At 43.7% G+C, this 22,533-nt stretch overlaps 1 protein-coding gene across 1 annotated transcript in view; it reads right to left on the bottom strand.

Annotated features, from left to right (window-relative positions):
* Positions 1-12,236: 12,236 nt before the first annotated feature.
* The window catches only part of FBXO16 (F-box protein 16), a 169,399-nt gene continuing 159,102 nt past the window's right edge, over positions 12,237-22,533 (bottom strand). Inside the window, exon 9 of the mRNA XM_049710717.1 lies at positions 12,237-12,265. Coding sequence (XP_049566674.1) covers positions 12,256-12,265 — 10 coding nt within the window. The 3' untranslated portion in view covers positions 12,237-12,255. The remainder of the gene's footprint in view (positions 12,266-22,533) is intronic.

Below are 22,533 nucleotides of genomic sequence, written 5' to 3'. Positions count from 1 at the left end.
TTTATTGATACAATAGCCAGGACATGGAAGCAACCTAAATGTCCATCGACAGATGAATGGATAAAGAAGATGCGGTACATATATACGATGGAATACTACTCAGCCATAAAAAAGAACAAAATAATGCCATTTTGCTGCAACACGGATAGACCTAGAGAATATCATACTGAGTGAAGTAAGTCAGACAGAGAAAGACAAACGTCATGATATCACTTATATGTGGAATCTAAAAAAAAAGATACAAATGAACTTACTTACAAAGCAGACATAGACCCACAGACGTAGAAAACAAACTTATGGCTACCATAAGGGGAAAGGGGGCTGGAGGGATAAATTAGGAGTTTGGGAGTAACAGATACACACTACTATATATAAACTAGGTAAACAACGAGGACCTACTGTATAGCACAGGGAAATATACTCACTATTTTGTAATAACCTCAAAGGGAAAAGAATCTGAAAACATATATATATAAACTGAATCACTGTGCTGTACAACTGAAACTAACACAACATTGTAAATCAACTATACTTAAATAAAATACAGTTTTTAAAAAAGAGAAGTTTAGGGCTTCCCTGGTGGCACAGTGGTTGAGAGTCCGCCTGCCGATGCAGGGGACACGGGTTCGTGCCCCCGTCCAGGAAGATCCCACATGCCGCGGAGCGGCTGGGCCCGTGAGCCATGGCCGCTGAGCCTGCGCGTCCGGAGCCTGTGCTCCGCAACGGGAGAGGCCACAACAGTGAGAGGTCTGCATACCACCAAAAACAAAAAGAGAAGTTTAAAAATTAAGGCAGGATTTTGGTGGAAAAACATTTGTGTTCCAGTGAAGTTTGACTATTTGTGGGTAGAGTGCCCACAGGTCTGGTTTCCTCGAGCAGTTCTGATTTAAGCCTGCCATCACGGTATAATTAGCAAGTAGCATCATGTTTCACTCTCAAGCGTCCCAGTTTGGTGATAATGAGGTCACCCAGTATAAAGGCCATGTGACTTCACAGTAAGTCTCTGTCTGTCTAACCCCCTCCCCAATCTTGGCCATGCTGAGGGAGAAGGATGGTGGTGCTCTAGGTGGTGAGTAGAAAGAACATGGTCCCAGGACAGACTTGGGAATGAGTAACCTCTGGACGAGGCAGCAGCTCAGAGACTTGGCTGAGTTCCTGAGTCTCCTCTTGCTTTATCTGAAAAAATGGAATAAAGTACACTCAGCCTTTTACACGTGGTTGTTGAGAATATCAAGTAGAATAATGGATGTAAAGTTGCTTTGAAACTATAAAGCCCTATTCAGATGTCAAGTAGGAACAAAATGCCCAACATAATAAATAGTTGTTAAATGAGTGAATGAATGATTAATTGACTGATTGAATGGCAAGGGAGAGATGTTAGGTATAATTATTATCAATATGTGGGAATGAAAACCAGCATTTTTTCCTAAAAGTCAATGGGCCTCCCATCAAGAGGTAGAGTCTAATTCCTCTACCCGTGTATTGGGCTGGACTTAGGGACTCACGTCTAATGAAGAGAATGCCGCAGAGGTGACACTGTGTGACTTCCAAGGCTAGGTTATAAAAGGTGCTTTAGCCTGGCTCTCCCTCTCTTGGGATTCCTGCTCTTCAGTCTCAGCCGCCATGATGTGAGGAAGCCCAGGTGACAGTGGAGAGCCCACGTGTAGGGTTTTCAATCCTCAGCCTCAATCGAGGTCCTAACAAACAGACAGCTTTTGAGATGACTCCAGCTCCAGTCACTATCTGATTGCAACCTCAGGAGAGACCCTGAGTGAGAACCTCCTAAGCCCAGTCAACAGTAAGTGATCATTTTGTTTAAAAAGAAGAAGTCAACTGGCATGTGTTCTGAAAACAAGATGCTCTTCTTGGTACAGACTACTTCCCAAGGATGTAAGAAGGAGCACACTAAATGTGACATTGCCTACACAGCTAGCAATGTATGGCCCTGACAATAGCCTTAGGGGAGGGCCACTCAAAGTATTCCATTTTTTTAAATAGCCAGTTATGACTGTCATCTCCACATTTATCTTAATCTTTGAAATTACATTTTCAGGCAATACCACCTCTTGGGATAATAGTTCCATAAGCTTCTTGCCTATGAAACACTTCCAGAAGTTGAAAGACAAATGTGTACTCAATTTCTGTACTGCACTTAACCATTTCAGAACTTACAATCCCATTCGCTCTCAAATTTAACCTTTCCAGACTGAGAAGTCTGGTATTTTTCATCACATCCCCTATTGGCAAACCAACATGGCACCTAAAACACTCAAGGCCTGTGAAGTCAGTGCAAACTCCCAATGAAATGGAGTTTAACTAAGTAGGTTATTTGTTAGTATGTATATGGTTTTAATTGAGTTTGAAGACAGCATGTGGGTTTTTAATTTGTGTAACTGAAGGTAATACATACTGGAGTACTTGAAAATAAATGTATAATGCTCTGAACTGAATGTTAAGATTCTTATGTGTGATTTTTATTACACATTAAAAACTAAAATTTTTCCTTGGGAATAAAGTATCACAATCATAGTATAACACAAAACAGCCAGAAAATGTTTGCATGCATCAGGCCACCCCTGCTGAAAACCTTTTTTTTTGACTTTTTACATTTTTTTCCCACCTTTGAGATATTATTGACATATAACATATGTGCATATGTACATATATTGACATATAACATATGTACAACGTGATGACTAGATATATGTATATATTGCAAAGTGATTACCACAATAAACTTAGTTAACATCTCTTATCCCTTCACATAATTACAATTATTATGTGTGAGGTGCTAACATTTAAGATCTACTCTCAAAAACTTTCAAGTACATAATACACTATTGTTAATTATAGTCACCATGCTGCACAAAATGTATTTAAAACAATGTAGATGTCCCTCAATTTACTGGTCAAATTATGGTGCTTCCGTACTATGAAATGTTATTCATTTGTTTAGAAAAATAAAGTGACTTGATATTTAGAAAGTTCTTCATAACATGCTACCACTTGATTAAAGTAGGCTAGAAAATAATTATTAATACCATCGTGCAATTTATGAAACTAAATGTATCCTTTAAGTCTAGAAAGGTATAACAAAAAAAGGAAAAGAAAAGAATTTAGAAAAGTATAAACAAATATTTATATATAAACAGGTTGTCTATGAATGGTTGGACTGTGAATACATTTTTCCTTCCTTTTGTTTCTTTTCAAAACCTTTAAGAGTTACTATGCCCTTGGACATATATACACTACCAAACGTAAAATAGATAGCTAGTGGGAAGCAGCCGCATAGCACAGGGAGATCAGCTCAGTGCTTTGTGACTACCTAGAGGGGTGGGATAGGGAGGGTGGGAGGGAGGGAGACGCAAGAGGGAAGAGATATGGGAACATATGTATATGTATAACTGATTCACTTTGTGATAAAGCAGAAACTAACACACCATTGTAAAGCAATTATACTCCAATAAAGATGATTAAAAAAAAAAAAGAGTTACTATGCCTTGCCTTGCAGAATCGAGTCTACGTTGCTCAAATGGATGGTGCCCACAACTGTACCTCCAACCGGATGCTCCCTACTTCTCAACAAAAGGTCAGATGTGATAAATAGGATCTACTTTCTGATTCCCATACACACAGGGCTACGTTGCCTCTCCCCGTCATATGTTTGCCAACCCTGCCTCCAAGCTGGAGTGTCTGTCCATCTTCACCCACTTTTCCAAATCCCCTTTTGCATTTCTTTTTTGAGTCCTAACTATTTATAAGGATTGATATTTTAGGACTATCTTCTTTCTTAGAGGTCTTCCAAAGAACAAAAAGAGAATTCCCATATTTTTAATTAAATAAAAACTTCTATCTTGCCATTACCACATGGACCCTTTTATCTAAGGGTAATGTGTCTAAGATACAACGTGGGATCTTAATGATCTTATTTTCCCTACATCTTAAAACATGTTACCCTTCCATTACCTGAGATATTGTTGCTCATCTTTCCCCATCATTACTCATTGACTGTTCCCAACTATGCTAAAAAAGACGAAAATAATTTTTAAATGGAAGGATGATGGCATTGCCTAGGAAGATGGTGCAAAGTGAACAAATCATCATTCTTTTGTTTTCTTGTTGCCAAAAGAAATACATCATCTTTTAAGATGGTATAGAAGGCGGCAGTGGACACAATCTTTGTAGTCTGCTCTCAGCCTTCATTAAACACAAATGACAATTTGGAATTTTCAATTTCCTACATTTATAGGCAAAGAAAAGAAAATGAACAAAGAAAGACATTTCAAATTATTAGACAAACCAGAAAACGAAATGAAAAGCGACAGACAGCAGCTCTCTAGACTAGAATCATGATGGGAAAACGTAACCTGTAAGTGAAATCTCAGACCGCAGGTCATCAGATGATGGTCTCCTCATGATTCTTCTCAAATTTATGAACCAATGTGTGGACAGTGTATTTTTAAGGACAAAAGGGAATACGGTATTTTCATCATTAGTCTGTCAAAGGATGGATAATTGTTACAAGCACCTGGTCTATCCCATTTTGCTAAAAGGACATGTGATAGCACTGTTGCATTTTTTATGATGTTTGTGACTCAAAATTTACTTGATACAGAGGTTTACTATGTTTGAATTCTTATTAAAATTTCTAATGAAGTTGTTTTTCACTATTCCTTTATGTTCACTTCAATAAAGTATTCATAGAGGGACTTAAAATATAAAAGAAAAATAAATAAACCATTGGACCCTGATGGTGACTATTCTTCCATCTACCTCCTGGAATCCTCCCTTCTGTTCCAGCTCACCCTGATATTCCCTTTCCAGAACTGCTGTCCCCAAACTTCGACCATTTTTGTGATTTTTACATTTTGTGATTTTTACATTTGCTTGGTTTCTTACCTAAACCAAATTATAATGCTCTTCAGGGCAAAGATATTCAGCCAACAAATGTTTGAGTGCTGTGACTGGCCCTGCAGCAGGCCGCAGGGACACAACAGTAAGCACATTACACATCATCGTTGCCTTCATGGTGCCTACCTCAGCTGTGGCAATGCCAGAAACTGACCAAGGGGGAGAGCAGTGAAAAACGTCATAGCTTCAGTGTGAGACAGACCTGGATTTGAATTCTGGTATCACTACTTCCTACCTGCAGGAACTTGGGAAAGTTTCTTTGCCTCTCTGAACCTTGTTCTCTTTATCTGAGAAGTGGCGGTCCTAGTTCCTTCCTTGAATAAGTGTGTATTAGTTTGCTAGAGCTTCCATAACAAAATACCACAGACTGGGGGGACTTAAAAACAAAAATTCATTTTCTCACAGTTCTGAAGGCTGGAAGCCCAAGATCAAAGTGGTGGCAAAGTTTCTCCTGCAGCCTCGCTCTTTGCCTCGCCAACGCCCAGCTTCTCACTGTGTCCTCACACGGCCCTTCCTCTGTACACATATCCCTGGTGTCTCCTCCTCTTCTTACAGGGACACCACTCATACTGGATAGGGCCCCACCCTTATGACCTCACTTAACCTTAATTATCTCCTTAAAGACCTTATTTCCAAATATAGTCACATGGGGGGTTATGGCTTCCACATATAAATTTTGGGAGGACAAAACTCAGTCTGTAACAAAACATTATGAGGATTAGAGCATATACCATATATAACATACCTGGCACACAGCAGATGCTCAATTTAAAAGCATGAATTATCATTAAAGTCTTTTAGCTCCTGGGTCAATACTTTTTTCACAAAGTCCTTCAAACAAGTTGAAATGACATTTCACAGTTGTTACAGAATTGACTCATTTGACATTTATTTATATGGTACTTTTTCTCACATTCTTCAAGACAACATGCACCTATTCCTCTGTGTAAGTCTTTCCTGGTGTTTCCCCTCACTTCCAAGTGTGATTATAATGTCCTGCAAAATGGGAAGTATGTCTTCCATTCATTTGCACATGAATGAGTTTAACACACAGTCAGTGCTTAATAAATGCTACATCCTTGCACATGCCTGATGCAATGGCGTACACATAGTAGGTACTCGGCATGTACCTGATTGACCGTAGCAGGGTACCAGTTGTTTACACGTACAGGGTTATACGGCACAAGAGAGAAAGTGCCACCTTTGGGGTCTGAAGAACTGGTTCAAGTCTGGACTCTGCCACTTACTAGCATGTGACCTGGAGCAGGTTTCCTAACCTGACATTCCTTCCCTCTTTGTAAAAACAGAATAATAGTACCTATTTTGCATGGTTGTTTTGAAATCTAAATGAGATACTGGGACTTCCCTGGTGGCGCAGTGGTTAAGAATCCGCCTGCCAACGCAGGGGACAGGGGTTCGAGCCCTGGTCTGGGAAGATCCCACATGCCGCGGAGCAACTAAGCCTGTGCACCACAACTACTGAGCCTGCGCTCTAGAGCCCGTGCTCCGCAACAAGAGATGCCACCGCAACGGGAAGCCTGCACCCCACAACGAAGAGTAGCCCCCGCTCGCCGCAACTAGAGAAAGCCCATGCGCAGCAACGAAGACCCAACAACAAAGACCCAATTCCGCCAAAAATAAATAAATAAATTTAAAAATAAATAAATGAGATACTGCCTGTGACATTAGCTATCCTGGCACATAATGGGAGATCAGTAAATATTAGCTGAATTTTGAGAGCTTCTCTGCATATGGACCCCTAGGGAGGTAAGGGGCCCAATAAATAAAACTGTTTGCTCCCACCAACATTTTCATACGGGTAAACCTGGGTTCAAACAAACATCAGAGGTCGGTTTGAAGTAGAAAAATGGGATGGACATGTCTCAAAAAGGTAACATGCGGAAGGCTTGGGCTAGGCCCTTGGTCCCAGTCTTGATGTCCTGGAGTATTAAACTTTCGAGACTTTTCCAGTATCCGAGGGAATCCCCTCCCCTCCAACACACAGACACACAGACACACAGACACACACACACACAGACACACACACACACACACAGAGGCAGGAAGGTTTTTTCCATGGGCCCCTCACCTCACACCCCAGCCCCCTACATAGCCACTGGGGTGGAGGATAAGGGATAACATATTCGTGTTAAGCCATTCAGATTCTCTCTTTTGGTTGGTCCCAGATCTGGGGTGAGGAAGTCCAAGATAATTCTGGAACATTCTGTGCCAGAAAACACAAAGTATTCATGGGGTTAGCTCAGGACACAGGAGCCAACTTGAAGGACTCCCACTGGCCAAATTTGGGGCAACGTATCAAAAAAAGAGTAATTACGGTAAGTATTGAGGGTCTTTTCTTTTTTTTTTTTTTGCGGTACGCGGGCCTCTCACTGTTGTGGCCTCTCCTGTTGCGCAGCACAGGCTCCGGACGCGCAGGCTCAGCGGCCATGGCTCACGGGCCCTGCCGCTCTGCGGCATGTGGGATCTTCCCGGACCGGGGCACGAACCCGTGTCTCCTTCATCAGCAGGTGGACCCTCAACCACTGCGCCACCAGGGAATCCCGAGGGTCTTTTTTTTTTAAAGATATAAATTCTATAATGCTCCTAAAGAAAGAGGAGGAAAGAGAAGGAAAATAGGGAAAACTCTTCTTTATAAGACGGCCATGTAAAAATAAGGAAGGATTGATAGAAAATCATTTTGCAACCTGCAACACAGTAATTAATTTAGGCAAAGATCATCAAAGAATATTGGGTAAAAGTTGCAGGGAAACAGAATATTCACACTGCCTCCAAGTTATCACCCCACAGACTGCTTATGGATTAGAAAAGCCAAATGTAACGTTACAATAGAAAAACTTGGTGGTTTCTATATTAACTAAATAATCAAGTTTAGTCTCACCAGAAATTGCCTACTGATGTGTGAAATAGGAAGTATACAACATCACCGAGTTCACTGTTTTACCAAAAAATGTTTAACCTAAATCTAATCATGAAGAAACACCAGACAAATCCAGAATGAAGGACATCCTATAAGACAACGGGCCAGAAGGTTTCAAAATGGTCAACGTCGAGAAACATGAAAGAAGGCAGAATGACTGTTCTAGATTTCTAAATGACCAAAAAGATGCAGCATAATAACCTTGACTGGAGATTATCATACTAAATGAAGTAAGTCAGACAAAGACAAATATCATATAATATCCCTTTATGAGGAATCTAAAAAAAATGATACAAATGAACTTATTGACAAAACAGAAACAGATTCACAGACTTAGAGAAACGAACTTAGGGTTACCGGGGGGAATGGTAGGGGGGAGGGATAGGCTGGAAGTTTGGTATTGACATGTACACACCGCTATATTTAAAACAGATAACCCACAAGGACCTACTGCATAGCACAGGGAACTCTGCTCAATATTCTGTAATAACCTAAATGGGAAAATAATATGAAAAAGAAAAGATGCATGTATATGTATAACTGAATCACTTTGCTGTACACCTGAAACTAACACAACATTGTTAATCAACTATACCCCAATATAAAATAAAAATTTTCAAACAGCCCTTGATTGGATCCTCGATTTTAAAAATTATAAAGGGAAATTTGGGACACTTGTGAAATTCTGAATATATACTGGACATTACATGATATTGTTGAATTGTGGTTAATCTTCTTACGTGTGATGAGGGTATAGTGGTTCAGAAGAAGAAAATCTTTACCTTAGGAGGTCGTGCTGAAGAATTCGGGGGAAAGCATCATAGTATCGACAACATACTTTCAAATGGTTTAGTCAAAAAACAGCGCGCACATGTGTGTGTGTAGGGTGAGAAAGAGAAAGCGCGTGAACATGGCAAAATGTTAATTGATGAATCTGATTGACTGAAGGTTTATCGTTCTATTCGTTCAACTTTTCTATGGGCTTGAAATTTTTCAAGATACACTTGGGAGCAAATAATCTCCTTCCTGGGAATTTGCGATTCGCATTTAGAAATGTCATTCTAGGTTGATCAATGCAACCTAAAAATTGAGTTTTGGGTGGGTTTTTTTGTTGTTGTTTTTTCGAAGAAGACAAGTATGTAAATCCAGAAGCTAAGGGCAGCCACCTTCTACCACATGCTCAGAAAAACAGAGAAAACAGCCCAGATGGAGAAATGGAAGAAACAGACGTCCAGAATGATACAGAAAAGAGAGACCAGGCAACCCCAAAGACAGAGAGACTGATAAGAGCATCTCCTTGTTTCTGAAGCTTTAGTTCTTGGTCTCAGTCTAAACAGCCAGCCGCATGCCTGCTCTTGGGTTCTCGGAGACATTCCTATATCTAATGTCCTCCTTTTGCTGAAACTAATTTGAGTGAGTTTTTCTGTTACCTGCAACCAAGTGGTGGTGGTAGGGGTGGTGCTTATGTGGTGAGGAGAAGGTGGTAGGGTTTTATTTTAACTGAACATTTTTTATAGTGGTAAAATATACATAGCCTGTGGGATTAACAGGTACAAACTACTAAAATAGATAAGTAACAAGGTACTACTGTATAGGGGTTTCCCTGGTGGCACAGTGGTTAAGAATCCACCTGCCAATGTAGGGGACGCGGGTTTGAGCCCTGGTACGGGAAGATCCCACATACCGCAGAGCAACTAAGCCCGTGCGCCACAACTACTGAAGCCTGTGCACCTAGAGCCTGTGCTCCGCAACAAGAGAAGCCACCACAATGAGAAGCCCACGCACCACAACTAAAAGTAGCCCCCGCTCGCCACAACTAGAGAAAGCCCCCGCGCAGCAACGAAGACCCGACGCAGCCAAAAATAAAATAAATTAAATAATTTTTTTAAAAAAGGTACTGTATAGTACAGGGAACCATATTCAGTATCTTGTAATAACCTATAATAGAAAAGAATATGGAAATATATATACTTATACATAACTGAATCACTGCTGCACACCTGAAACTAACACAATATTGTAAATCAACTATACTTCAATTTGAAAAGAATACATATATAAATACATAACATAAAATTGACCATTTTAACCATTTTTAAGTGTACAGTTCAGTGGCATTACATACATTCACCTTGTGCAACCTTCACCCCCATCCATCTGAAGAACTTTTCCATCTTCCCCAACTGAAACTCTGTACCCATTAAACAACAGCTCCCCATTCTCCCCTCCTGCGCCCCCTAGGCAACCACCACTGTGCTTTGTGTTACCATGATTTTTAATCCTGTAGGTACCTCATATAAGTGAATCCTACAGTATATGTCCTTTTGTGACTGAATTATTTCACTTAGTATCCTGTCCTCAAGATTCATCCATGTTGCAGCCTGTGCCAATATTTACTTCCTTTCTAAGGCTGAATAATGTTCCATTGTATGTATATACACATTTTGTTTATCTATTCATTGTTGATAGACTACCTTTTGGCTATTATGCATAATACTGCTATGAACATGGTGGTAGGGTTTTAAAGATACATGCATAAAGAAAAGTTCAGTATATGAAATCAAGTATTAATAGAAGTTATCTCTAAGAGATAGAAGTAGAGATACATTTTTTTTAAGATTTTATTTTTTTAGAGCAGTTTTAGATTCACGGCAAAACTGAGAGGAAGGTGCAGAGAGTTCCCACACACCCCCTGCCCCCCTCACATGCACATCCCCCCACCATCAACATCCCTCACCTGATGGTACATTTGTTGTAATTAATGAACCTATACTGACACGACATAATCACCCAAAGTCCATAGGTGACATTAGGGTTCACTCTTGGTGCTGTACATTCTGAGTTTGGACAAATGTACCCACCATTATAGTATCATATAGAGTACTTTCACGGCCCTAAAATCCTCTGTGCTCTGCCTATTCATCCTTCCCTCCCCACAACCTTTGGTAACCAGTAATCCTTTTACTGCCTCCACAGTTTTGCTTTTTCTAGAATGTTATACAGTTGGAATCATACAGTATATAGTCTTTGCAGATTGGCTTCTGTCACTCGGTAATGTGCATCTAATCTTCCTCCATGTCTTTTCGTGGCTTGATAGCTCATTTCTTTTTAGCACTGAATAATATTCCATTATCTGGATGTCCCACAGTGTAGTTATCCATTCACCTACTGAAGGACATCCTGGTTGCTTCCAAGTTTTGGCAGTCATTATGAATGAAGCTGCTATAGACACCCGTATGCAGGTGTTTGTGTGGACATAAATTTGCAACTCCTTTGGATAAATCCCAAGGAGGGCAGTTGCTGGGTCATATGGTAAGAGTGTGTTTAGTTTTGTAAGAAAGCACCAAACTGTCTTCCAAAGTGCCTGCACCATTTTGCATTCCCACCAGCAAAGAATGAGAGTTCCTGTTGCTCTATATCCTCACCAGCATTTGGTGTTGTCAGTTATCTGGATTTTGGCCATTCTCTTAAGTGTGTAGTGGTATCTCATTTTAATCTGCATTTCCCTAATGATTTGTGATGACATCTTATGTGCTATTTTTGTTATCTGTATGTCTTCTTTGGTGAGGTATCTGTTAAGGTCTTTGGCTACCTTTTTAAAATTGAGTTATTTTCTAAAAAAAAAAAAAAATTGAGTTGTTTTCTTATCGTTGAGTTTTAAGAGTTCTTTGTATATTATGGATAACAGTCCTTTATCAGATGTGTCTTTTGCAAATATTTTCTCCCAGCCTGTGGTTTGTCTCTTCATTCTCTTGAACACTGCTATTTTAAAAACATTTTATCATTCAAGGACAGGATGGGTAAAGGTAGATGATTCATTTAGTGACTAATCTTGAGTATTTACCTGCGTGTGTCAAGCGCTGACGAGGTACTGGAGTCAAAAAAAGAAGACTCAGTCCCTGACCTGAAGTTGATGATCTGATTGGAAGGGGGAGACTGACAGGTAAACAGACAAGCACAGTGTAACCCTGGTGGTCCTCCAGGTGCTGAGGAGGGGGCAGATCATGTGGGAAAAAAGTTTTGTTGTTTTTTTTTCGGTACACAGGCCTCTCACTGTTGTGGCCTCTCCCGTTGCGGAGCACAGGCTCCGGACGCGCAGGCTCAGCGGCCATGGCTCACGGGCCCAGCCGCTCTGCGGCATGTGGGATCTTCCCAGACCGGGGCACGAACCCGTGTCCCCTGCATCGGCAGGCGGACTCTCAACCACTGCGCCACCAGGGAAGCCCCTTTCACATTTTTAAATCAACTTTGGCTGGAAGGCCTGGGGTAATGACTGGAGCCCAGAGTGTCTCTGGAGATGCTGCATGAGAGTTTTCGTTGCTGCTTCAGTGGCTGGGAGCCCCACTGGTCGATGTGGAAGCCAAGCAACATGAGCTGGAATGTGTAGGGGGTGCTGGGTTCTGCACTTAGGGATATCTTTCACGGCCCTAAAATCCTCTGTGCTCTGCCTATTCACCCCTCCCTCCCCACAACCCTTGGTAACCAGTAATCCTTTCACTGCCTCCACAGTTTTGCTTTTTCTAGAATGTAATACAGCTGGAATCATACAGTATATAGTCTTTGCAGATTGGCTTCTGTCACTCGGTAATATGCATCTAATCTTCCTCCATGCCTTTTCATGGCTTGATAGCTGATTTCTTTTTAGCACTGAATAACATTCCATTGCCTGGATATACCACAGTGTAGTTATCTATTCACCTACTGAAGGACATCCTGGTTGCTTCCAAGTTTTGGCAATTATTATGAACAAAGCTGCTGTAAACACCTGTGTGTAGACATAGTTTATAACTCCTTTGGATAAATACTAAGGAGCACAATTGCTGGATAATTTGGTAAGAGTGTGTTTAGTTTCATAAGAAACCACAAAACTGACTTCCAAAGTGGCTGTACCATTTGCTTTCCCACCAGTGAAGTGCCTCTTAAAGTCTTTGGCTCATTTTTTATTCTGGTTGTTTTCTTATTATTGAGTTTTAAGAGTTCTTTGCATATTACAGATAATAGTCTTTTATCAGATGCGCCTTTTGTAAATATTTTCTTTCAGTCTGTGGCTTGTCTTCTCATTCTTTGACATTGTCTTTTGCAGAAAAGTTTTTACTTTGAATGAAGTCCAGATTATCAATTCTTCCTTTTATGAATCATTCCTTTGGTGTCATCATATCTAAAATGTCACCTTTAGACTCAAGGTCATCTAAGTTTTCTCCCATGTTATCTTCTTGGAGTTTTGTAGTTTTGTGTTTTACATTTCAGTCTATGATGGATTTTGAGTTAATTTTTGTGAAGAGTATAAGGTCTGTGACTAGATTTTTTTCTTTTTCTTTTTTTTTTTTTGCATGTAGATGTCAAGTTGTTTCAGCACCATTTGTTGAGAAGACTGTCTTTGCTCCTGTGTCAAAGATCAGTTGACTATATCTATGTGGGTCTCCAGATAAATTTTTACTTTTATTTTTATGCTTTTTTTGTATAGTCTAAATATTATTTGTTACAATGAACACACATTGTTTATATAGTCAGGGAAAAAAAAAACTTCTCATTTTGGGGGAAAATACCATTTTCTGTTCCATAAGTGGTCATTCCATCCCTGAAAATTACTGGAATAAGTGTCCGTGTGATGAAACATTCATTCATTTAGCAAACATTTCAGTATGAGAGAATATTGTATTGCTTGCAAAGACTCCGGATATATCTTGAAGGTTTTCTCATCTAAACTTATGTTGTTTCCCCCTATTTTACTCTATAAATATTACTGTAAGAACATGAAATAAAAGTTTGAAAAGAAGGAAAAATCACCACGCTGATTTCTTTCTTGTTTCCCACCGCCCCCACCCCCCACCCAATCTGTGTCCGTATCATTTTACCCAGTTGTAATCACCTGGCCTTCCTTTTAATTCTCTCTTCAGAATCTATCAACTCATTCATTTAAAACCCTCCGGAATCTATTCATATTTGGAGCATGTTCTGCTCTGTGTTCATTCTAAATGCATTTTTCAAGCTTTGACAGTCACTGTGTGCTAGAGACGGGATCTTGTCTCCTTCTTGTCTGTGTGCCCAGCCCCGAGAACAGTGCCAGCACAGAGGAGGTCAGTAGTAGTCCGCGTTTGTCGAATGCATGAACAGGAATACGGACAGTTGTGTTGGCGGGGGAGGGGATGGTCTGTGTGTGTTTAGACCAAGCACACGTGCAAAGCTATGGAATTGCAAATGAGAACGTTTCCACCCCAATCCTGAGCCCTGACTCAGAGCCCTCTGGTGTCTTTTGTCTCCAAGCTGCAGGGAATCCAAGCAGAAAATTCACTATTAATGGTTCCATAAAACATTCAGGTCCTGGATGCAGCCCCGTGGAGGCCACGTGGCAGCCCGGAATACAGATATGCCGGCTCAGGAGGGAGTCCCATTCTCATTTAGTCTTATCTGTCATTAGGGCAGGAGCCTGAGCCCCCCGAGCCAGGCCTGGGGAACTCTTCACCATCGGAGGGTAAAACGGAGCCAAGTTTTGGCCAGCCCCAGTTAGTGTCTGGAAGAGCTCCCCTCCTGGAGGTCTGCACTGGGTTTTGTTATATACGACACAAGAGGCTAATCTCCTACCTGTCCCTCAGAGGAACAATTCCATTACCTTAACCGACCATGCGGCTTTGGAGTTTTTTAGGCGCTGTGCTTGTGTGGTTCAACGAGATACATTTTGCGAGTAACTCTGGTGGCACCAGCTCATGTGGGTGCTTGGGAAAAGCTCTTTGATTGTAATGATGGCAGACAGAGCTGGAGGTACCAGCTGTGTGCAAGTGCGTGTGGCCGGCAGAGGCCCAGGGCGGGTAGAGGACATGAGGGAGGGAGACAGTCACGACGAGGTTCTTAGGAAATGTCTTTTTTTTTTTTTTGGCGGTATGCGGGCCTCTCTCGCTGTTGTGGCCTCTCCCGCTGCGGAGCACAGACTCCGGACGCGCAGGCTCAGCGGCCATGGCTGGCTCACGGGCCCAGCCGCTCCGCGGCATGTGGGATCCTCCCGGACCGGGGCACGAACCCGTGTCCCCCTGCATCGGCAGGCGGGCTCTCAACCACTGCGCCACCAGGGAAGCCCAGGAAATGTCTTTTAATTGATGCAGTAAACTTGGACTTAGAGACCTATTATTTCATTTTGCAAAGAATGAAAACAATTTCCTTTCTTAAAAAAAAAAAAAATATATATATATATATATATCTATATATATATATATATAGATATATATATATATCTGTTTTGTACTCTCCTCTCCCGAAACCATGAAATAGCTTTGGGAAGATAGTCATCTTGTGTGAAAAAAAATACAATTTCGTGAAATGGCATTCTGTGAACTTTGGGGAGAGGGAGGAAGAAGGGGCCCAGACACTCTCCCGCTTTCTCCCAATCAGTATTTCCCGGCTGCCCTAACCTAGCGCTCCCCAAAGACTGCCTTGAGCCTCTCACCCCCTGAGCAAAAACTCTCCGTGTCTTCCGATCGCCAAGACAGAACACAACTCATTGAGGCCACCATTCCAGGCCTGCGACTGTCTCACCCAGCCGGCCTGTCCAGCCCCTTCTCTGACCGCCCTCTTCTGCAAAGCCTCCTCCACTGCAGGTGAGCTGGCCTGTTCGCTGTAACCCACTTTCTCGCATCTCCATCTATCCGGATCTCACCCATCGTCCAAGAGCCAGGTCAAATCTTCCCTTTTGGCCAAGTCTTTCCTACCACCCCAGCTGGAGGGGGATCCATCACCCCCAAACACCCACGTATCTTTTGTAACTGTCTTATGCATCTTTTTCCATTCCTACAGGTCATCTTCCAAGCCAGACTGTAAGCTCTTTGAGTGCAGAGATTTTTATTATAGTTCACTGAATCTCTTGCTTATTCATATGTGCCTTGTGTGAATCAAATATCTGATGCTCAGTCAATGTACGTGGGATTGGTTGACTTCAGTGTGCTTGACACACTCAGTTGGAGAGGAACAGGAGAGAATGTAAGCGCGTCCCTCGGGTGGTTTACAATCCTCCTGAACAGGCAAGATGTGACACCGGCAGAGAACAGCAGGGGGCGCACCATGCAATGCAAACTGCAAATCTGAATACCACAAGCAGTTGTCGGGGAAAAGGGTTAGGGAAGCTCAGGAAAGAAAAAGGCCAGCTTTTAATTAGTTGTAAGAAGTGGTTGTGCTCGAGATGGTCTTGAGGGTAATTATATTTTGTAGTATTTGTGTGGTACCTTAGTGTTTTCAAAGCCCCTTCACTTACACTGGCTGAATAAATGTCACACCGCTGTTGTTAGGGATTACTATTTTAAAGAATAAGAGGACAAGGTCCTGGAAGCAGGACTGATTTGGACAAAGTCACATGGCAGGGTAGGGGCAAAGCTAGGACTCAAACCTGGGTCTTTGGAGTTCAAGTTCACTGGGCCCCCACTGCCTTCCGACTCTATCATCCTTTGCCTTTAAATTCGAATTTTGGAACAAGGTAGTGAAGCAAAATGAAAACGTCACTTAAAAACATATTGGGGGCTTCCCTGGTGGTGCAGTGGTTAAGAATCCGCCTGCCAATGCAGGGGACACGGGTTCGAGCCCTGGTCCTGGAAGATCCCACATGTTGCGGAGCAACTAAGCCCATGTGCCACAACTACTGAGCCTGCGCTCTAGAGCCTGCGAGCCACAACTACTGAGCCCGCGTGACACAACTACTGAAGCCCGTGTGCCTAGAGCCCGTGCTCTGCAACAAGAGAAGCCACCGCAATGAGAAGCCCACGCACAACGAAGAGTAGCCCCCGCTCGCTGCAACTAGAGAGAGCCCACGTGCAGCAACAAAGACCCAACGCAGCCAAAAGTAAATAAAATAAATAAATTTTAAAAATATATATTGGGGGGGCTTTCCTGGTGGCGCAGTGGTTGAGAGTCCGCCTACCGATGCAGGGGACACGGGTTCATTCCCCGGTGCGGGAAGATCCCACGTGCCGCGGAGCGGCTGGGCCCGTGAGCCATGGCCACTGAGCCTGCGCGTCGGAGCCTGTGCTCCGCAGCGGGAGAGGCCACAGCAGTGAGAGGCCCACGTACCGCAAAAAAAAAAAAATATATATATATATATATATATATATATATATATATATATATATATATATATTGGGCACAGAAACAGAATTACGGACATAAAGAACAGACTGGTGGGAGGGGGTTGGGGGAGGGATGGAGATGGGAGGTGGGGTTAGCAGATGTAAGCTTTTATATATAAACTGGATAAACAACAAGGTCCTACTGTGTAGCACAGAGAACTCTATTCCACAGCCTATGAGAAACCATAATGGAAAAGAATATTAAAAAAAAAGAGTGGATATGGGGCTTCCCTGGTGGCGCAGTGGTTGAGAGTCCGCCTGCCGATGCAGGGGACACGGGTTCGTGCCCCGGTCCAGGAAGATCCCACATGCCGCGGAGCGGCTGGGCCCGTGAGCCATGGCCGCTGAGCCTGCGCGTCCGGAGCCTGTGCTCCGCAATGGGAGAGGCCATAACAGTGAGAGGCCCACGTACCGCAAAAAAAAAAAAAAAGAATGGATATGTATGTATAACTGAGTCACTTTGTTGTCCAGCAGAAATTAACATAGCATTGTAAATCAATTATACCTCAATATAAAAAGTGATAAAAATAATAAATTTTTTAAAATAAAAAATACTCGGCAAGCTGCTCTGTATAGGATAGGTTGAAGGGGGGGGCGGTTGGGAGCTCTGACAAATGGCAATAAAGATGAAATGATGACACTTGATAACACCCTGGTTACAAAGGCTAGGGAAAGAAGGGGGTGGAAGACGACTCAGGTTGTAGGGCTGAGTGGATGTGAGGATGCTGTTCGTGACACTGGAAAGGTGAGGGGGGTGGGCTAGAGTAGATAGGACAGCGTCCTTGTGGGCATCGAGGTGACATTCCTGAGAACTCCTGAAGGCACTGGCAACTTGGCACCGGAAGTCCAAGGGAAGCTTTGGGCTGAGGGAGACCCTAAGTGTCCCCCCAGTGGGTCAAGGAAATAAGCTCACTGATGAAACTTGTGCCTAATTTAACAGAGGGACCAGCTCGAGAGGGGTTTCGTAGCATTTATTTACACGAAACGATGGAACATAAGGATGCCGGAGCCACGCCCTGGCATTCAGATACTGACCTGAAGTGGCTGGAGGCCTTTCCTCTGAGTGTGGCACCCTTTACGTTTCCACGATCCTCACGTTCCAAGTTTCAGGATACACCTCCCTATAAGGATGGGACTCTAAGACACGGCCCTGAGAACGGCACGGGTGCCGGGCGCACCATGATACAGCAAAGCAGGACATGTATGGTCAGGGGTTGGTGTCTGGGGCTACCAGGGTCTGGGTCTGGGGGTCTGGGTGGGGGGCAGGGGAAGGAACCCACTGTGCATGAGTCGCCCGGTGTCCCATAGTGACCTTTAGTTCCCTTTCTAGGGCTTTATCCCCATTATCTGATGGACACTATCATTTCCCCCATTACAGGTTGAATCGTGCTCTCACATCCCCAAAATGTGTATGTGGAAGTCCTAATCCCCAGGACCTCGGAATGTGACTGTATTTGGAGAAAGGGTCATTACAGGAGGTGATTAAGGTGAAATAAAATCGTCAGGGTGCGCCCTGATCCCATATGACTGGTGTCCTTATAAGAAGAGGGGATGAGGGCACAGACACACGGAGAGAGAAGACCACGTGAAGACACGGGGAGGAGAATACAGAAGGAGAGAGGCCTCTGGAGGATGCAACCCTGCTGATGCCTTGACCTCAGATATCCAGCCCCCGGAACTGTGAGAAAATGAATGTCTGTCGTTAAGCCACTTGGTCTGTGGTGCTTTGCTGTGGCCGCCTGAGCAGGCCAATATACCCCCAATCCTGATACCCAGATTGAAGCCCAGCTGCCCCTTTTCTACCCACTCAGAACCTGTAACTGATCCTCAGCTTCTTAACATTTCGTTCAAAAAATAAGACAGGGCTTCCCTGGTGGTGCAGTGGTTGAGAATCTGCCTGCTAATGCGGGGGACACGGGTTCGAGCCCTGGTCTGGGAGGATCCCACATGCCGCGGAGCAACTAGGCCCATGAGCCACAACTACTGAGCCTGTGCATCTGGAGTCTGTGCTCCGCAACAAGAGAGGCTGCAATAGTGAGAGGCCCGCGCACCGCGATGAAGAGTGGCCCCCGCTTGCCACAACTAGAGAAAGCCCTTGCACAGAAACGAAGATGCAACACAGCAAAAATAAATAAATTAATTAATAAACTCCTATCCCCAACATCTTCTTAAAAAAAAAAAAAAAAAGACAAATATCCTGTCTCTCCCGTCTCACCCGAACTTTTCTCTCACTTCCAGGCAGATCTGTAATTAGCCCCTTATTACGTGCGCTCTCATTCTCTCATTTCTGAGCCACCAGAGTGTGTGCTGTCCTGTCCTGCAGGCTCACTTCTCAAGGGCGGGACACCTGAGTCCATCTCCCTTTTGCTCTCCCGTCACCTGGCGTAGCACTGGGCTGAATGCTCTGGGTCACAAAACCTACCCTTGTGACAATAACAACAGGCTCTTTGCCTTGACATTGGATTTGCCTAACTCTACATTTAAAACGATCACTACCACTCAACTTGCCCCCAATACCGCAAAAGCCCATCCATTTGGGGAAGCAAGGTTGGGGAGAAACAGGGGAGTCTCTCGATTTTCAAAATCTATCTGTGTTCTGATTTAGGGTGTTTTACAGTGTGAAGAGGGTTTGCCCTCTTTGAAAATACGAAGCAGCTTTTCCAGCTGGGACCCTGCTAGCATGGTTACTAAGGAGACCAACTGGTCTAGGTGCTGTAATTAATCACTAAATTCTAAGCAGCCAAATCCCCGGTGATGAGGGCCTCTTTCCTTTGAGAGCGACAAGTGCTGGGCAGGTGGAAGGTCGAGGAGTTCATGGTGGAAGCCCAGCTCTGGCTGTCCCTTCCGCCTGCACTCCCTCCACCGAAATTTGCCAGCGGCTGTTTTAAGAGCTTCTAGATCTGCCTCCAAACTTACCTGTTAGAACTGAATGAACAATAGATATAGGGACTTCCCTTGTTGTCCAGTGGTTAAGACTCTGCACTTCCAATGCAGGGGGCCCAGGTTCGATCCCTGGTCAGGGAACTAAGATCCTGCATGCCACAACTAAAGATCCCGCATGCGGCAACTAAGACCCGGTGCAGCCAAATAAATAAATTTTAAAAATTAAAATGACAAAAATGGAATAGATACATGTATATGTATAACTGAATCACTTTTCTGTACACCTGAAACTAACACAACATTGATAATCAACTATACTCCAAAATAAAATTAAAATGTTTTTCAAAAAAGAACTGAATGGAGTCTAATGCTTGCAGCCACCCTGGCTCGGGCCCCTTGACTGCAAGAGGATGGGGAGCTGGGACGGGCAGAGGTGACCTTTCCTCTCCAATGATTTGAAAAAGTAGGTGCTGTCAGTCAGAAGAGCAGAGGGCAGCTTGCTTTTCCAAGACCAGGTCCCACCCCCGAGGGAAGCCCACAGGCCTCAAGGTGTCTTGATTCAGCCACCAAGTGCAGAGGAGAAAGACTTTAAGTGACCCTGAGCACCCAGTTTGCACCCACAGTTGGCACCCCTGCTAGTTCACTCCTGCTATTCCGAGGGGCAAGCTTCTCTCTCTCTCTCTCTCACACACACACACACACACACACACACACACACACACACACATACACAACTGTGGCCGTAAACTCCCTCTGGGCTCATTCCTGCCCTCCCCTCCAGGCGGTACAGGAAACAACCGCCCACAAAAGGCAGCTTCATTCAACCCAAGGGGAACGTCTGGCTCATTCGGTTCAACGCTTCCATTTGGTAAAGGAGCAAAGAAAAGTTCAGAGAAATTAAGTGGCTTTTCACTCTTGCTTTTTCTTTCCCTCCACTGCAAGGACAGAAAAGCATCTGGTCCCCCAACACCCAGGGAATGATGAGATGCTCGAGGGCAGGGAGATCATGGAAGATGCTTTTCTACTGCGAGTAACAGAAAACCCAAGAAGGGTTTAAACAAAATGTGGTGGTTAAAGTTAGCAATGGCTCCAGTGAACAGCCTCGGTATAGCCACCCCTCTCTGTCCTCTGACCCTGTGGTCTCCACCCAACCTGGCTCTGGACTGGCCTTGGGATGACCTTTAGCCAATAAATGCAGCCAAAGCAAAGGGAGTGCCAGCGCCAGGCTCAGGCGTCCAGGGATTCTGTGTGCTTCTGCTTGGCACCTTGCTTGATTGTACTTGCTTGCACTCGCACCTCAGCCTTGCTATGAGACCGTGCCAGACCAGGCCTGCTGAGGGGATGTGAGAAACACAGGAAGGATAAGACCCTTGGGAGAGAACCAAGGTGCCTCCAACCGACAGCCAGCCAACGTGCAGCTGACTGCAGGTTCACAAAGGTGCCTGAGACCAGGACTTCCCTGCTGATCCCAGCCTAAGTCGCCAATCTGAAGGATCAGAGCCAAATAAATGGTTTCAAAGCCTCTGACTTTGGTGTGGTTTGTTATGAAGCAACAGTGAACTGAATCCTGACATTTGAAATAAATATTTGAGTCTTTTCTCTTAAAAAAGTTGGAGGTTTCAAATCCAGGATTGGTGTGGCAGCGCCATAGTCAACCGGGACCCAGAATCCTTCTATACTGATGCTCCACCATCTTTAGTTCATGGCTTTCATGCTCAAAGCTGTCTCATGATCCAATATAGCTGCTGAAGCTCCAGCCATCACATTTGTGTTCCAGGCAGGGAGGAAGGAAGAAAGGCAAATAAGAGGCCTCTTCTAGCTGAACTGTTCCCCTTTAAAAGAGTTGGAAGCCCCACCCAATGACTGGCAGCTTGATTCTTATTGGCTACCCTTGGCTGCAAGGAAAGCGGGAAAGGTAGCCTTTTAGTGGAGCACATTGCCACTAGAAAAAAATCAAGTATACTGTGTAGGAAGGAGGAACAGGGGAATAGGTGTTGAGTAGGCAACCAGAAACATCTGCCGCAGCGTGTGTAAAATCGAGCTCCAGGCCCCAACATACATCAGGATGCAAAACTGACCACATGTCATGCTGATTTCTCAGAGTTCATAGTGGTGGCTTTGCCCTGTAGTAACAAAGTGTAAGATTTGGGCAATAGACATCTAAGTGGAAAATCGTGAGTGCGCCAGTCTCCTGGGCCCTTTTGTAGTGAATACAGATGGAAGAGAAGTTTGTTCTTAGAAGGTGTTGCTCTTAACCTGGGGCAGGCATTGCTTGCTTGCTTGCTCGCTCTCTTCCTTGCTTTCTTCCTGTTTTGTTTTGTTTTTATTGAGATATACTTCCCATAAAATTCACAATTTTAAAGCATACAATTCAGTGGGGTTTTAGTATATTTACTATGTCGTGCAACCATCTGATCTAATTCCAGAACATTTCCATCACCCCAAAAAGAAACCCCATATCCATTAGCAGTCAGAGCAGATGTTTTCTTTAATCCTTCTCCGCCAAGTCTCAGGTCCATCGGAGAGCCAGACTCGCCACATGAGAGAGTGCTGAAGATCCTTGGACCACTTAGGCTCAAACCCTGGGATTCTAGAATATTTGTGGATCTGCTTGGGAGGGCCAAGGAGGAGGTCATGTTGTAATTCACCTACAGCTGGGAAAGGAGGGGTCCACGAGGGCGCTGCAGAATCTGAACA

The sequence above is a fragment of the Orcinus orca genome, chromosome 6 (assembly GCF_937001465.1).
Source record: "Orcinus orca chromosome 6, mOrcOrc1.1, whole genome shotgun sequence".
Classification (NCBI taxonomy): Eukaryota; Metazoa; Chordata; class Mammalia; order Artiodactyla; family Delphinidae; genus Orcinus; species Orcinus orca.
The sequence above is the reverse complement of the archived record's forward strand: the minus strand, read 5'-3'. Positions and strand labels throughout refer to the sequence as shown.